The sequence below is a fragment of the Equus przewalskii genome, chromosome 5 (genome assembly GCF_037783145.1).
Source record: "Equus przewalskii isolate Varuska chromosome 5, EquPr2, whole genome shotgun sequence".
NCBI classification, from domain to species: domain Eukaryota; kingdom Metazoa; phylum Chordata; class Mammalia; order Perissodactyla; family Equidae; genus Equus; species Equus przewalskii.
Window position 1 is genome coordinate 7,825,251 of NC_091835.1, and position 12,184 is coordinate 7,837,434.

General features: G+C 45.6%; 2 protein-coding genes across 4 annotated transcripts in view; one reads left to right on the forward strand and one right to left on the reverse strand.

Moving 5' to 3' along the window:
- LOC103564146 (C-X-C chemokine receptor type 2-like) overlaps positions 1 to 6,061 on the reverse strand; it is a 38,858-nt gene extending 32,797 nt beyond the window's left edge. The window contains exon 1 of one of the 2 annotated variants that reach the window (XM_070619892.1): positions 5,963 to 6,061. The gene's annotated coding sequence lies outside the window, so the exon portion shown is untranslated. The remainder of the gene's footprint in view (positions 1 to 5,962) is intronic. The other variant, XM_070619893.1, reaches the window with a different exon arrangement.
- The window catches only part of ARPC2 (actin related protein 2/3 complex subunit 2), a 31,048-nt gene continuing 24,441 nt past the window's right edge, over positions 5,578 to 12,184 (forward strand). Inside the window, exons 1-2 of one of the 2 annotated variants that reach the window (XM_070619896.1) lie at positions 5,578 to 5,785; positions 5,997 to 6,078. In XM_070619896.1, the coding sequence (XP_070475997.1) occupies positions 6,005 to 6,078 (74 nt within the window). In that variant the 5' untranslated portion in view covers positions 5,578 to 5,785; positions 5,997 to 6,004. The remainder of the gene's footprint in view (positions 5,786 to 5,996; positions 6,079 to 12,184) is intronic. The other variant, XM_070619895.1, reaches the window with a different exon arrangement.

Genomic DNA, 12,184 nt, shown 5'->3' on the forward strand with positions numbered 1-12,184 from the left:
TCCATACATTGACCACCAGGGTTCAGCAGGATGAAGTTTCAATCAAGAAGCTGTTGTCTTTTTTTTTAATGGTATGTCAGGTCTAGTTTTTCATACTTTGATTTTATCACACAGGAGACTAAAATACAGAACTATCCAATTCAGCACTAGATACCCGTATTGCATAGTGGTCCAGAGCATGACGTTGGAGTCTGAATCTCAGCTCAATAACCAGCCACATATATGACTCTGGGTACATTCTTCAGCCTCTCAGCATCTCAGTTTCATCATCTACAAAATGAACTAACACTAGTACCTACTTCTTAAGAGTTGTCACAGGGATTCGATGAGATGATACATGTAAAGCTCTTAAAACAGCACCCAGCACAGACTAAATCCTCAATCTCAATAAATGTTAGCTATTATGATGTCTCCAGCTGTCCATCTCTTGGCACCTCTCCCCTCCAGCTCTACCCCACAACTTATTAGTCTGCTTTCACTTTCTACAAGATGTCATGTTCTCTTGCCTCTAGGCCTTCATACACGCCTCTCTATCTGCCTGGCTAATTCTTATTTTAAAAACAATCAGATATATTTTTTTCATATCCATCCATTTCAAAGTCTGACAATGCCAAGTGCTAGCAAGGACCGGGAAGAATGAGAACCTCCTACATTGCTAGTGAAGTATAAATTGGTACAACTACTCTGGAGAGCAATTTGGCAACATCGAACAAAGTTGAAGATGTCTGTAGCCCACATCTCAGCAGTTACATTCCTAGCAACATACCCTAAAAACACCTTCACACCTGTACACTTGGCTATTACAAGCACCAGCACTTGTAACAGCAAAAATATGGGAAAGAACTTAAGTGTCCTTCAACAGGAGAATGGATAAATATCTTGATAACCATAATGTATAATCATACATTGGAGCTACATCACAGGTAAAATAGCTACATGTAACAGCGTGGGTCAATCTCAAAAACAGAATGTTGACTAAAAGAAACAAGTTTCAAAAGCAGATGTACAGGATGATCCTACTAACAAAAAGCTGAAAATCATGGAAAATATGTTATACATTGTTTATGGATACACGCAGATATAGTAAAAGTGTAATAACACGCATGGGACCTATAAACACTAAATGCAGGGTGACGGGTACCTTTGCTAAAGAGGGAGAAGAAGGAGAGAAAGGGATGGAATTGGGTGAGGTTCACAGGAAGTTTCAACTGTACTTTTTTAAAAAGCTCTGAAGCAAGTTTAATTACAAAATGTTAAGATTCAAGAAAGCTGCATGGTGGGTACAAAGATCTTTGTTCTATTAGTCTTGAGTTGAAATAAACCAAAAGCAAGATGAAGAAAATGGGAAGATTGGTTGAAAATGTGTATAAAAAGCCTTCAGTGTTCTAGGTCCCCAACTCGACCCAGCCCATTTGCACCCCTTCCTCGAGCTCCACCACTGGAGAGTCATTTTCTATCGACTCTACCAGCTAGTGGAAGGTGGGGGAAGCAGAGGGCTGACAACGGGATTCAGTATAAGTCAGCATTCCTCCCTGGTCCCACACACTCTGGGAATACTCACAGCCATGCTTATAAGCCCCAGACACAACCGGAGGACTTTTCTCTAGAGAAAAGACCCCCCAATATTGACATCTGTATGCCCCAAACGAAATCTAGCACATCATGGGTGCACCTTATAGTGCAGCTGCAAATCCAGTGCTTCTCACGACACAATGTGCATTTGAATCACCTGGTGATCTTGCTAAAATGCAGATTCTGCATCTGTAGTTTATAGTGGGGACTGAGATTCTGCATCTCCAGAAAGCCCACAAAGGAGGCCAATGCTGCTGGTCCCTTTCCAGTGGTCAACTCATCTTGCCTACACTCAGCTTCCACTTAGCTTGTTAGAGTCTCATCCCTAAATAGGAACAGACTGCTAAGGTAGCCAGACTTCTGAGGACGGCCATTAACATAAAAGAGAGACACCAAAACAAATTAGCATAAAACGGGATCCAAAGAAACAAATCAAAGCAGAGAGTAGAAGACAAACTAAAACAAACCCACTATCATATCCTCAGAGAGAAGATATTCCTGTCTGTAAAACATATACTATCCTCAGAAAGACAAAAGATATTTCCATCCATAAAACAAGAATAGAATAACATGGGAAGGGAGCAGTTGGGGAAAAAGGTCTCTGGAATTAAAAATAAGAAAACTGAAACTTAATATGGTTGAAGATAATGGCAAGGAAATATCTCAGAAAAATAGAACAACAAAAACAAACAGATAATGGGTATAGAGTTTCAGTATTGCAGGATGAATAGAGTTCTTGAAGATTGGTTGCCCAAGAACGTGAATATACTTAACACGACCAAACTGCACGCTTAAAAAATGGTTAAGATGATAAATTTTGTTACATGTATTTTGTCACAATTCAAAATAAAAAAGAAACAGAAAAATAGAGGAGAAAAGTAAAGGATCAAATCAGAAGTCTAACTTCTAAATAATAGGCATTCCAGAAAGAGAAGAAAGGAAACGTAGACGTTATCAAAAAAAAAAAAAAATCAAAGAAATTTCCTCCAAAACTGAAGTACGTGAGTTTCCATTTTGAATGAGTGCTCAGTACAAAAAAGGTAAAGCAAAGCACATCATTATAAAATTTTCAACCAACAGTCTAAAGAGAAAATCCTAATGCTTCCAGAGATGCAGAAGATGTAACATGTGAAGGATCAGGAATACGAACAGGAATCAGGCTTTTTAAAGAGCAACCCTGGAAGGTAGAAGAAAATGGAGTACCTTCAAAATTACAGGGGAAAAAATTTTTTTTCCTGCTTTTTTTTCCCTCCCCAAATCCCCCCAGTAGATAGTTGTAAATTTTAGTTGTGGGTCCAATAAATTATTTTCTTTTTATAAAGATTGGCATCTGATGGGCTGGCCCCGTGGCCGAGTGGTTAAGGTCGCGCGCTCCACTGCAGGCGGACCAGTGTTTCGTTGGTTCGAGTCCTGGGCGCGGACATGGCACTGCTCGTCAGACCACGCTGAGGCAGCGTCCCACATGCCACAACTAGAAGAACCCACAACGAAGAATACACAACTATGTACCGGGGGGCTTTGGGGAGAAAAAGGAAAAAATAAAATCTTTAAAAAAAAAAAAAAAGATTGGCATCTGAGCTAACAACTTTTGCTAATCTTCTTCTTTTTTTTCTTCTTCTCCCCAAAGCCCTCCAGTACATAGCTGCAGATTCCAGTTGTGAGTGCCTCTGGTTGTGCTATGTGGGACGCCGCCTCAGCATGGCTTGATGAGGGGCGCCATGTATGCACCCAGGATCCAAACTGGCAAAACCCTGGGCCACCGAAGTTGAGCCTGTGAACTTAACTACTCAGCCATGGGGCCAGCCCCAGGGAAAATTATTTTCAAACTTGAAGTCAATAACCAGCCCAGCCACAAATCAAGTGTTAGAATAGAATTTAGATATTTTTAAATATGCAGAGATTCCAACAACATATTCCCTATCTCCCTTCCTTAGGAAGTTACTAAAGGAGGTGCTTTAGCAAAGCAAAGAAGTAAACCAAGAAAGAGGAAGACATGGGATCCAGGAAATGGGCAGAACCAGCCCAGAATAGCCATGAAGGAAAATCCCAGAATGACAAATGTACAGCAAGTCTAGAGAGCAATCAATCTAGATTGAAACAAGAGGAAGGACAGCTCTGGGACAAAGACTCTAGAGAAAAAGTGGAACTTACGTATTTGGGTATGTTGACGAAAATAATCCATAACCAATCTATAAATGAAAATTTGGGTGAGTTTATTCTCAGCTGAAATCTGAGGACCATGGCCCGGGGCCTTTCTTCCTGAAGGAAGAAAGGGCACCAAAGAAGTGGGGTGCACAGGGTGGTTATATACCCCCAGAGAGGATGTTTCACATAGGATTGAAATGTCCCTTTTACAATAGTCACAAGACTGCTCTGTCGGCACAGCGATTGATGGAAATAGCAGGTAGGTCTTCTGTCTCAGTGAACACAGCAGGGTGGCAGTCTGTTGTCTCCAGCTGAGTGGTCACAGGTGAGCTGGGTGGTCAAAGGTGAGTGCAGCAATCAGTTCCTAGCCTAAGGAAAGATGCTTATCCCTAAGGAAATGCCAATGTGGGAGGGGGAGGGAAGTTGCACCTTTATCTCAAGTGCCTTTGTTCTGGTCATAGGAAATGTCTAAGCAGATATACAATGCGTGCTCAATAGCCACAGTCAGGCCCTTTGGGAAAAAACAGTCAGGCCGAATTAGGTTTATACCAAATGGCTTCCTCATATACTCCATCCTATTGCTTCCCATTTTTATTTGTCAGGTAAATGGAAAACATTGCTAGTCTTTTTGACAGTCTTAGAGCACTTGTGGGGTAGAGGGCAGTCAACTGTAGGAAAATATAGAAAATTGACAAGTGAGAGGAAAAAAAGGCAATAATTAAGTCTAAGAAAAATGAAGGGCTGTAGAAGGAAGAAGGTATGGTTGTGGTCCACTTCTTGGCTCACTGGTAAACAATATTTACATACATAATAATTTAAATTATTACTGATTACTGGTTTAACCAAAACATGTTATATCACTATGCGGAAGTGGGGAACAGAAGTGATAGCGTCTTGTTCTTATCTATCACGGCAGGAGTCAACAGACAATCCTTAAAATTAACAAACCAAGAATTCGTAGCATTTATTCTGATGAATATGTAAAAGAGTAGAGGATATTGCCTCTAAGGCCAGGGAACTGCTTTTTTCATTACAAGCCTATTACCATATGTATATATTTTAAAATTATGTATCTGCGTTATTTTAGCTCAATAATGTTGAAACGTTAGCACATCATTGGGGGGATCTGCAATGTCTTGAACCTTATCCATGGCGTGTAACACAAGGCACACAGGCTGAAGGTGCAGATGTGGTACCAATTGAGCTCAGACTGCACGCAGATGAGTAAGAAGGTACGTCTCTGGCAGAAATACTGGAAGGTAAAGGTTTCAAAGGCAGAGAAATCACCTTCGGGGATCGGGAGGCAGCTCCCAAGGCACAGAAGTGGAGGCATGACAGTAACCCAGAGGCCTATTCACCAGGGTGACTTCTCGTGCCTTTCCTTCGCTGCCCTCTTAACAACTTGCAGTTACATAAACATAATTGAGAGTTTGTAGTCAGTTTCCTCTACCAGCCTATACGCTCCACGAGGGCAGGACCTCGCCTATTTCATGTGCGCCCGTGTCCTCAGCACAGAGCTGGAGCCCGCTAAATATCTGTTGGAGAAATTAAGGCGTGGTGGTGCCGCTGGAGAGCCACAGGAGTGGGATGAGGAAGGGGCACACCCACAACCAACAAGCGGAGCGCAAAGAAGCCAGCTAGGAGACGACGAGGGCGAGCTTCTTGCAGAGTCTCGGAAATGACAAGAAGGAAGGGTGAAGCTGAACCTCTGGGACGAGCGCGAGGGAGGCTCTGGACAGGCAGCCAGGCCTTGGGGAAAGCCGATTGCCTGCGAACCACAGTCGCAGGGGCTGGAAGTGAGCAGGTCTGTGGGAAAGTGGAGTCGAGGAGACGACACCGCGCATGCGCAAGCGCGGCCTCCATGCCCCGGCGTGCCTGCGTGCGCGCGCACGAGGGGTCGGAGCGGAAATGGCGCCGCGGGGCCGCGCGTCCGGGCGGCGAGCGGAAGTGGGTGTGAGAGCGGAAGTGGCCGGCTGGAGCCGGGGGCTGGGCGGGGACCGGGCTTGTCGGTGAGGCGGCAGCGGCGGCGGCGGCGGCTCGGCAGGCGGGTTCAGGCTTCGGGGGCCAGGTCGGTCGGGTGGTGGGTGTCTCCACAGTCAGGGCGTGCGCGGGCCAGCGCGCGCGTCCTCCCCTTCCCCCAGCCCGGCCCCTCTCCCCTTCTCCCCTAACCTCCTACCCCACCCAGGCCCCTCCTCAGTGGCCGCGGGCCGCTCCCTCCGTCCTTCCCTCCCTTACCCACCCTCACCTGCCCTTGTTTCTCCTTCCCCTGCCCGGGGCAGCCGCCGCCATGATCCTGCTGGAGGTGAACAACCGCATCATCGAGGAGACGCTCGCGCTCAAGTTCGAGAACGCGGCCGCCGGGTGAGCGCGCGCCCGGGGCCGGTGGGTGGCGGGGGAGGTAGAGTTGACCCCCGCTCGTCCCCAGCGTCCTGCAGCCCCCCAGGCCTGGAGGAGAGAGATGGGCACCTGGCCGCGTGCGGGGACTGCCCGGCGGAGTAGACGTGGGAGGCGACTGGGCGCGGTGGGGTGAGGGGCAGAGATGCGCGGGGAGAGGCCGGGAGGAGGGATGCGGAAGCAGTGAGTGGACAGGAGTGCGCGTGCTGAATTGGGGCCGGGGACCTGTGGGACGCGAGGGCAGCTTGGGCCGCAGCTGTCGCCGGAGGAGCCTACTGCCCTCTGGAGCGAGCCGGGGTCCCCTTCCCTCTGTGTTCCCCGGCATTGTTCTGAACCCGAAGGGAGCCCGTTTGGGGTTGAGGCGGAAGGAGTTTTCAGGAATTCCCGGGACAGGAGGAGGGAGGAAGATGCAGGCCCAGGTCACCACCAGCCTGCTCGCTCCCCACCCCCACCTCCTCGTCCCCGGGAACGGGAGGGACGACTGAAAGCAGACCCAGTCTTGCAGCCAGAAAACCGCGATCTCTCTCGTTTCCCTTCCCTGAACCCTACGGACACTGACCATCTTGTTACGTATTTCTCCAGCGAAGCTAATAGTCTCCCCCATCCACACCTCTTCCTTATCTCTCTTCGGAGGTTCTGATTCTCCTTTCCCCACCCACTGGCCTTTATCTGGTTGTTTATCTTTTAAATTCTTATACTGGCCCCCTGGTCTGTGATTTCTTCTGTGGCAATCTTGGCCCAGGTACACACTTAAAAGCCTCTGAAGTCTGTAAAGTTCTTAGATAACCTTTTTTTTTTTTTTTACCATTGGTCTTTTTAAAGGTAGGGTTTGGACATATTTCCAAGGCAGCCTCCTCTGTCAAACACAAGAATCAGTAGAAGGCAAAGCTCCCCCAAGGCTGCTGAGCTGTTCTAATACGATATTTAATATATTTAAACCATGAGCCAAGAAATTGGGTTTAGCTTCTAATTTTTGGTGGCCTGCGGCCTCTTCCTTTGCCTCATTTCCCCCTCTGTGAGCATGGGGCTTCACTTCTTGATTGCACAGTTGAGGAAATAAGTGCAAACTGTTTCTGGGGAGCTGGGAACTAGGAAGGAATAGGAAAGTAAGTACCTGGAGATCCACCAATGGGAGAGGATTGGTGGAGGGGAAATTCTAAGTGGTCATGATGAACTTCTGGCTTGGAGGCATTAAAAAAACAACACTTCTAACCCACTGCTTAAATTGAGTATATTGTGTCTCCTGTCTCTTTTTTAAGGCCACAGATTGTATCTGTAAAACAGAGTAGGACTTTCCTTGAAGCAGCGCATACAGTGAGCAGTAGCTACTGTTTCCTGCCAGGGGCTGCCCTTGCTTATATTTTAAGCAAACTTGCTTCTCTCTTCAGCCTGGCTTACCAGTTCCTTTGCATTTCAAATGTTCAAGCGAATCAGCTCAGAGTCTTATTTTGGGTGATTGCCGGGTGCTTTTTTGAGCAGTGTGGCACATAGGAGGAAGTTAAATTAACTTCTGCATTTTTACAGCTGATCTTAAGTGCATTCTCAAGTCCAGGCTAGCAAAGAATGAGACCCGAGTGGTTATAAGCTGATCTACAAGATAAATGCCTGTGCATTTTCGGGTAGAAGCATGCCTCATCCTGTAGGAGTGCTTTCACATCTATTTGTGTATTAAGAACTTGTGATTTCAAAGTGTAGCCCCTTATTTAGAACTTCAGCTCTTTTCCTTTTAGAAAATTACCCTTAGAGAGTAACTAACCGTTTCAGAGAAATTAAAGTAGGCACTCAAGTCTGGAAGGCATACATTGGAACTCGTAGGACACTTCTTACAAAACATATGTTGTGGCAGTGTTGGGTTTTGGGGCAGGGCAGCAAGTTTTGGCTTTTGTTCTGGCCCATCTTCCCTTTGAGATGTGACTAAGTGGCCTCAAAACATAGTCTGCTGAAAAGCACTTTGAAAATGTTTGACAAGACCATGATAGCTGGCCTAGGAGATAGGGCTTTCCTGGGATTGCAGATATAACACCCAGCAGAAGCCTGCCTCTAAGCCAAGTGTGAATTTCTAGGCATCCCAGTAAGTAAGCTGAGGCAGCAGTGAAGTAGTTAAGTATTTATCAAGGCGCATGCCTGTGCCAGAACTTCCAGCAAAGGCTATCTAGTGTGATAATCATCAACGTTTATGGGGTTCTACCACTGCCCAGCACCGGGCAGGAACAGAAAAAGAGGGCCTTCCTGAGAGAGCCTATTGGCAGCATTAGAGAGGAGGGAGGGGATGAGATGTGTTGGGGTAGAGATCAGAGAAAGACATTAAAGTAACGGAGTAGCTTGGAGGAGAGACCCTGGAGATTTGAAAGCCTTTGCCTGTGTGGGGACCTGCTGGCAGAGGTCAGCTCCCCCAGCTCTACACTTCTCAGAGCAGACCAGTTGGGGAGATTATGGTTCAGGGCAGCCCTTTCTAGAATGAATTGTCCAACTCTCCAAAGTCCAATATGATAGCCAGTAGCTGCATGTGGCTGGATAAGTCTACATAAGAATTAAAGTGAAATGAAATTAAGTTCCTCAGTCACTCTAGCCACCGTTCCACTGCTCACTTGCCCCATGTGGCTGGTAGCTGCTGTAGCTGGAGAGCGCAGATGGAAGACATTTCCATTGTGGCGGAAAGTTCTCTTGGACAGTGCTGTTCCAGCTCCTGAAAACGTAAGCACGAGATAGTCTTAACAACAGTTCCGTGGCATATATTTCAGAATGTAGTTACAGTAGTCTTCCTTTTGAGGTTGATCTTTTTTTAAATCATGCCTCTCAGATCATCCTGCTGGATCTTTTTGCCTGTGACATCCTACTAAAAGTCTAGGCTTCCTTTGGGTAGAGTGCTTCTGTCATCTAAACTGTTTAAGAATATATTTGGTCATGATAACCTTTTAATTTGGAGACAGTTCTGACGAAGCCTACGATTCAATCGAAACAAATTGCTTTTTTATTTTTTCCTACCACACTCCTGGGAAAGTGGCTTATTGGAACGATTCTTATATCCTCACAAAATGATAATTATTGGGAAATCGTCTTCCCAACAGTCTACAAACTGAGGGAATGTGACTGATTAAAAAGCTATATTCAACACTGCGAATAACCTTACGTGCAGGTCTTGTCAACAGCATTGAGTTTTCATTTAGGAATTCTTACCCAGACTTTCAATTAAATTTTAAGCAGAAGTAATCTGGCAAATTAATTTAATTCTTTTGTTGTTGTGTACACACCAAGAACCTTTTCAGCCTCAGAAGCTAGGCCCGTCGACTTCACTAGGGTCTGGAGTCCAAAATTGAGGAAATGCTGTCAGATGCAAATTGCTGTTGATTTTAAGTGCATGCTGGCTCCTTGCCACAGCTGTGCATATTGTGGGGCACTGTGGTTCTGAGGGGGAGTGAGGCTCAGTAAGCAGGCAGTGCCAGTTGGGGTGGGCGAGGGCTGTGGGAGGAGAAATTTGAGAAAGGAATAAATTAAATCTTGCTGATACCTTGTTCTCAGTCCTGAATATGCTGCATATGTCCTCAGAGAGAGAGACTGGTTTGAAGTGATTTGGAATCAGGACATCGTTTAAGCATTTAGAAGAAATGGAATATAGTGGCTGGCTTGTGAAGATGATCTGGTTGGTCTTTTTACAGGTCATTATGGTTACTGCTGCCTGTCCTCTGGCCTCCTTGGGACCACTTTGGGCATGGAGCCCCAGAGCCACACTCCACCAAACTGGGGACTCCTTAGGGACAGGGCCTATCGTTTTAGTGATCTTTGTTTCTCTGCATCCTCGCTGTCTACATAGTTAGCTCAATAAAAGTTTTCTTGAAGGAATGGATGAAGCCAGATAGAATGACTTAGTTTCTTTAGGAGTTTATCACTTTTCTAACATTATGTGAATCAGCTTCTGTTTTTTGGTTTTTGGGTTTTTTTAGTGAGGGAAATTGGCCTTGCGCTAAGTAACATCTGTTGCCAATCTTCCTCTTTTTGCTTGAGGAAGATTGTCACTGAGCTAACATCTGTGCCAGTCTTCCTCTATTTTTGTATGTGGGACACTGCCACAGCATGGCTTGATGAGTGGTGTGTAGGTCTGTGCCTGGGATGCGAACCCACGGCCACTGAAGCAGAGCACCTGAACTTAACCATTACGCCACCAGGCCAGCCCCTGAATCAGCTTTTAGATCCCGTTTGTTTTCCATGTTTTGAGATACGGCTTAGCAGAGAGTAGGACCACCTCTTATCTAATATGGTCCATTTTTGTAGGTTTTGCTCAAAAAGGATGATGGGAGCCTTTTAGAGGACTTGAGGGAGATCGATCAAAACCGTTTAATAGTGAAATAGTGAGCAGAATTCAATAGTTCCTCTAATTCAGCTCATGGAAGGGATTAACTAGAAGAGGAACGTAAATGCCCGGATAGAATTGGATGCTTTCAGGAGTAAAAACTCCGAAATCCTTAGTGAGAAGAGAGTATTGGATAATACCTTGCCAGTAGTTCTTTACTGACTGACATTCTAGAAGCTTCCTTAGGAAAAGGAGAGACCAAAATTTTTTGCAAAGGATTTTAAGGATAGCTCTTGAAACACATCTGAATGAATTGAACGTGTTTTAATGTCTTGAGCTGTTTAGTCAGTAACCCCGAGGACTCATCCAGCTGGCTTGTTCTAGGATTCCAGACATTACAACAGTCTGACACTAATAGGGTTCTGTTTCTCCTTGTACTGCTGACCAATTCTTGATTCTGGGAGTTACCACAATCCCAAAACCTCCCAACCATAGCTTCAAAGTCCGGTCTCCTCTGACTCCACCTCGAAGAAAAATTAACTCGTTGATCACCTTACGTTCTATGAACCAGGCTCTCTGCTATAAGCTTTAACATGGTTTCGTTCAGTTTCAGAATTGGCCTGTGTGACAGAGAGCAGTTCCCATTCACAGCTGAGAAAACAAGGGCTCTTGGGAGTTTGCAGAGGGTGTAGACGTGTGTGAAGCATTGTGCAGGCACCTTCGCTGCTGATTACTGGCCTTGTTTGTAATAGTCACACACACAGCATGAGCATATTTGCTTGGCACAGTTGGGTAATGGTCTAGTCAGAGATCCTGCCCCTGGGCTGCCCTAGGGCTGGGGGATCATTATCTCAGCATATCTGTAACTTAGTCACGAGACATTGGGGGGGGGGGGACTTTGCCGTGCACATATTTCAACTAGTCTTCACAACAACCTTGCGAGGTAGGTGTTTTTAATCTTGATTTTCTAGAAAGGGAACCTGAGACTCAGCACCATTTGAGTAGCATTGCCTATGGTTACATAGCCAGTGAGTGACAGAACTTGAGTTGAACAGTCTTCTCTGAGGGACTTAATTTTTCTGTGACCAAACTCGCCCCCAGCATCTGAAACTTTAGCAAGTGGTAGAATAAAGAATAACTTAACCATTGATCTTTTTGGCCTGGTAAGTGGCACACTTTCTCCCAGACCTGTCTTACTCCCCTCTAGGTCCATGATTTTAAACCACAAAAGTAAATAACAAACACCTGGCCTTGGAATTGAGACACGATCCTATTACGGTATATTTCACGCTCGGTACAGTCTCCTTGTTGGGACATAGAGTTCTTGGACCTCTAGCTGCCAGATGACTTTTCGAGAAGACTCATTTTGGCCTAATGCTCTCATCAGCAGGCTGTCTCTCTCCTTTACAACCTTTTGTGCAGCCATAAATAGTAAACTAAAATATTAATGGCAGTGATTTAACAAATATTCCCAAGTCAGGCAGCGAACCACTTAGGATAGATCTTAGTGACTTGTCTCAGTGGGGATCTGTGCTCAGGGAAGTGTACCACCTAGAGAAATTCAAATTTTCAGAGTCAAAATGTTTACAGTTTGGAACCCTAAGGTTGGTTGTTTATAGTTGATTTTTCTCAGTGTTGATGAAGTGGGAGAGTGAGGAACTCAGTCTTTTGTTGGCTGAGTTAAGGACTAAAGGTTAAAACAAAACCAGCTACCTGCTAAGTGATGCAGTGTGGGCTGTTATAAGGCTCCACCCTGGCTCTTGGGCACAGCCAGCCTTGCCCAAG